Here is a 3,890-nt window from a genome sequence, read left to right on the forward strand (position 1 = left end):
TGTGTACAATCTGTGAAGCCAATTTCTGGTGTCCCCCGCAGTGATATTGCTCGAATATTGCTAAACGTGACATAAAACATTCACACACTTTGAACGTCTTGAAGCAAGCTAGGATTGTATAAGTGGTTTGTACGTCGCCTGTCTTCAACGGGCAGATTAGTAGCCACGTCGCCTAACTCTAATAACAGAAGCTCCAAACAATCAGACAATGTAAACATTGTCATAACTCCCCAGACAAGTAAATACTAATAACACCTTGTAAGATTTCCTTAAGACCATGATGATTTACATTGCGCGTGTTTCCAATACAGCAACCTTGTCCATCTGGCAGTCCCCTGGCATCGTTAAACCACGTGACAACCGTGGCGTGAGTGTTCTTGCTCGTAATTGGTCAGTTCTGTCTATATAAGCAAGTATGCTTGGCAAGAATTGGCACACGTTGACTGAACTACATTACTATGAAGGGTCGCAATATGAAGGCTGATTCGCAGAAATACATATCCTGTGCCATCATGGGAGACGGGATGGTCGGAAAGACCAGCATCTCCGAAAGCTATGCCCAGAAATCCTTCAAGGAGAACTATGAAGCCACAGTGTTTGATAACTATGTCGTTCCACTGAATGTAGCTGAGGAGGAGTTTGTTATCAGCATGTTTGACACAGCAGGAGAGGTGAGCAAAATATTTGAACGATGATCTATCGATTGGTATCTGATGTATTTTATGTATGACAATTCTTTCTTTGAAGAAACAAGATTGTGTTCGCTATTGATTCAAACTCGTTATGGAAAATGTATACTTGCTGCAGTGCTAGGCTACGACAGCATGGCTAAGATATTCTCAAATGAAAAATAACAAAAATATTGTCAGTCGTAATGCTACAAGAGTCATACATTTACCTTTCCTTTTCTTATTTCCAGAAAAACTTTGAGAATCTCCGTTCCTTCACATACCGTGAGAGTGAAGTCCTGCTTCTGTGTTTCTCCACCTGTGACCGGGAAACGTTGGCCAGCATCAATGACGTGTGGATGCCTGAACTGAAGAGACACTCCAAACACACCAAACAGAAGAGACCGGTCATCCTCGTGGGCACCCAAATTGATCTCCGTTTCGGGAATGAAGACAGCGAGGTCTCCACGGACGAGGGTGTCCAGTTGGCCAAGGACATTGGTGCTGACTGCTATGTGGAGTGCTCTGCTCGCGACCACAAGGGTTTGAAGGAGGTCTTTCAGCATGTCGTCTTCTCCGCTCTCAAGTTCAGGAAAAAGAACACAAACATTATCAAGCAGATCTTCAGATTGTAACCGACACATCAGGGACATAACCATGTGGTGCCTTCTGGTCATGCTCAGGGACATGACACCCAATGGACATGTGATAAATTGACTTCGCACAAGATTAACATAGCTGTGATACATAAACAGTTAGCCTGATCTGTGACAAGAAAGTATCTCGGCCTTTGACGACAAGTATTGATCTCTGTATGTGATATGAACTTATGATCTCGGTATGTGATAGGAACGGATGATCTCCGTGTGTGATATGAACTTATGATCTCGGTCTGTGATATGAACTGAGAAACTCGGTGTCTATATGATCTCTACACTTGTGGCAGTGCTATGATGCCACCAGTTGAATATATTCTTCATTGTATCAAATGCCTTATGAGAATCTATATGATAATTTGTATGATAATTTATAATCGAGTGTCGTTTGTCTTTGATACGTGTTTGACTCAGCAGTGTCCTCTCGATGTCGGTATGGTCGCATTTGCTTTAGTACCATTGTCGCGCCCACAACATAACCCCTGTTGAGGTAAAAACTGAAGGTCCATCATGTTTGTTATATAGTATACAATTGTTACACCTTTAACACAGCTGCTGGACAGCGAGTTTCATTTAAATAAACATTGATATGAACCTTCGATTTAGTCTTTATTCAAGTTGGGAACCGACCATTTGATGTTCTGGGGGCGGGGGTGGGGTCGGGGTGGAATATCAAATGATCGGTACCTCAAAAGAATGAGTGTGTAAGTTGAGTTTAACGCCACTTTGAACACCACTCCAGTTACACGATGGCCTGTCAGAATAACATGGAATGCCTAGCATAGTGCTGAGTTTTGGAGTATGCCCCTGGCAACGAGGGTTGCTTCTCTGTACAGCGAGTTGGGCGACATTGACAAAGATATCGCAGTTGGTACTACTACCCTGATATCATAACCCCTCCAACGTACCAGTCTTGGAACACCAACCAGCTGCCCATGTTGATAGCATGGTCAATGCTCTGAGCCAATCACCCAAGACCCAAAGCCTGGCCATTCGATACACATTTTAGTCGACTTTTAGGGTTTGAGGATTGTAACAGTTGACCTTTTGTGAAAATTAACTAATAAATATTTTCAAATATTCATAGCATATAGGAACACTTTGTTTCCTGTTGGGATATTCATAGTAAGTAATAATAAAAGAAAAATGAAACAAGAAATCAAACCGTGGGAAACACAAATATGCAGAAATAACAGGCTTAATATATATTTTTCGAAATTTTCACCTGGCTTGTAATATTTTCCTGGAAATATCACTCAGTGGTAATATGTATTAAAGAAATCTCCATTTTGTGTTGGAAACATGATCTGTCGAAAATATTCTTGCACTAGTCTCTAAGGCAATAAGTAGAGGGGAATGTCCGAGTAACGAGTTAATTTCTTCTCGGGTGTTCTTGTGCGTGCTACCCTGCACTCCTATGAGCTACCCACATGTAGAACGGGTACCCGGTAGGATGGCATGATGCAATGTTCAATACACTGTTGATAGAAGTTACTTGATTGTTCAGGGCTGAGCCTCACACAGTAGTAATTGCGTAATCGTGAAAAAAAGTCCAAGAAACCTTGATTGAGTTGAGCAAGTTGCTTCCCTGAGACAAGTCATTTAAATAAGCAGGGGTCTGTGACCTTTGGTAAATGGACAAACTTGAAGAACATGTTTACATATAAGTCAAATAATTATTAATGTAGAGACATTTGTTAATTCTGTTAATACAGAGCAACATGCAATTACCATGACGCATGGTGTGACGCATGGTTTGATGACTGTCATAGACTTAGGAAAATGCGTTTTGCTGATTGGCCAGTACAAAGTTATCAATGGAATGGTAAACACCGTGGACAAACACGTTTAAGTTAACAATTTAATATATTTATATAATTAATAACACCCTCTTCGGACATTTTCGTCGCACCAGATGTAAGGATTCATCGCATTTACACACAAGACATGCCAACGCTTCCTAATATGTCAATGAATGACTTTTTACGAATACTTTTGTGGGTTTTTTAAAAAGAGAATTCACTTGCACTGGAACTGTCTTCTAAAATTTGACGGCGGAGGCTTCATCACTGAGATCTTTTATGGATGAAGGTGCCAACACTACATAATGCACACAGTCGGTTTTGCGGCTATGATGTCTGTAGCATGCTGATTTCAAGTAATCCATATCGGTGAGAAAGTGACAGCTGTCGTTAAAGCAGCCACCCGCTCTCACTAATTACAAGGTCTGCTTTCTCAAATTGGAGACTATTTCCAAACAACTACTTCGGCTCGTTTAATGCGATATGAGCGGTTGTGTTAATACTTGCCATTAGTAATTAATTGATTCGACTGCTTGTATTTTTTCATTCACTGACCTACATCAAAATTTAACTGACATTACTATATGTCAATTGCATTCCAAACCACTGACCGCTAAACAACAGCAATGGACACTTCCCCTCTTGACCTTAGACGAGGATGTAATTTGTATGCTAGTGATATACTCGGAAGAACCCAGTCGCTATGTGTAGAACTACAGAAGATGGAATTAAATGTCATTAAGGGAATACCCGCTAATCCGGAC

At 41.0% G+C, this 3,890-nt stretch overlaps 1 protein-coding gene across 1 annotated transcript; it reads left to right on the forward strand.

Moving 5' to 3' along the window:
• The first annotated feature begins 458 nt into the window (after positions 1 to 458).
• On the forward strand, positions 459 to 1,368 carry LOC139444198 (cell division control protein 42 homolog). Its single transcript, XM_071225106.1, has 2 exons — positions 459 to 671; positions 920 to 1,368. Exons 1-2 carry the CDS (start codon positions 459 to 461, stop codon positions 1,301 to 1,303), a joined length of 597 nt encoding a protein of 198 aa, XP_071081207.1. The 3' UTR covers positions 1,304 to 1,368.
• The last annotated feature ends 2,522 nt before the right edge of the window (positions 1,369 to 3,890 follow it).

Source organism: Haliotis cracherodii, unplaced genomic scaffold (assembly GCF_022045235.1).
Source record: "Haliotis cracherodii isolate W230 unplaced genomic scaffold, xgHalCrac1.p SCAF_5, whole genome shotgun sequence".
NCBI lineage: Eukaryota > Metazoa > Mollusca > Gastropoda > Lepetellida > Haliotidae > Haliotis > Haliotis cracherodii.

Excerpts from the sequence above, each read along its gene's own strand:
- LOC139444198 (XM_071225106.1), top strand. The coding sequence starts at position 459 with ATGAAGGGTCGCAATATGAAGGCTGATTCGCAGAAATACATATCCTGT. Across the intron at positions 672-919 it reads TGTTTGACACAGCAGGAGAG|AAAAACTTTGAGAATCTCCG; the intron begins GTGAGCAAAATA and ends TCTTATTTCCAG.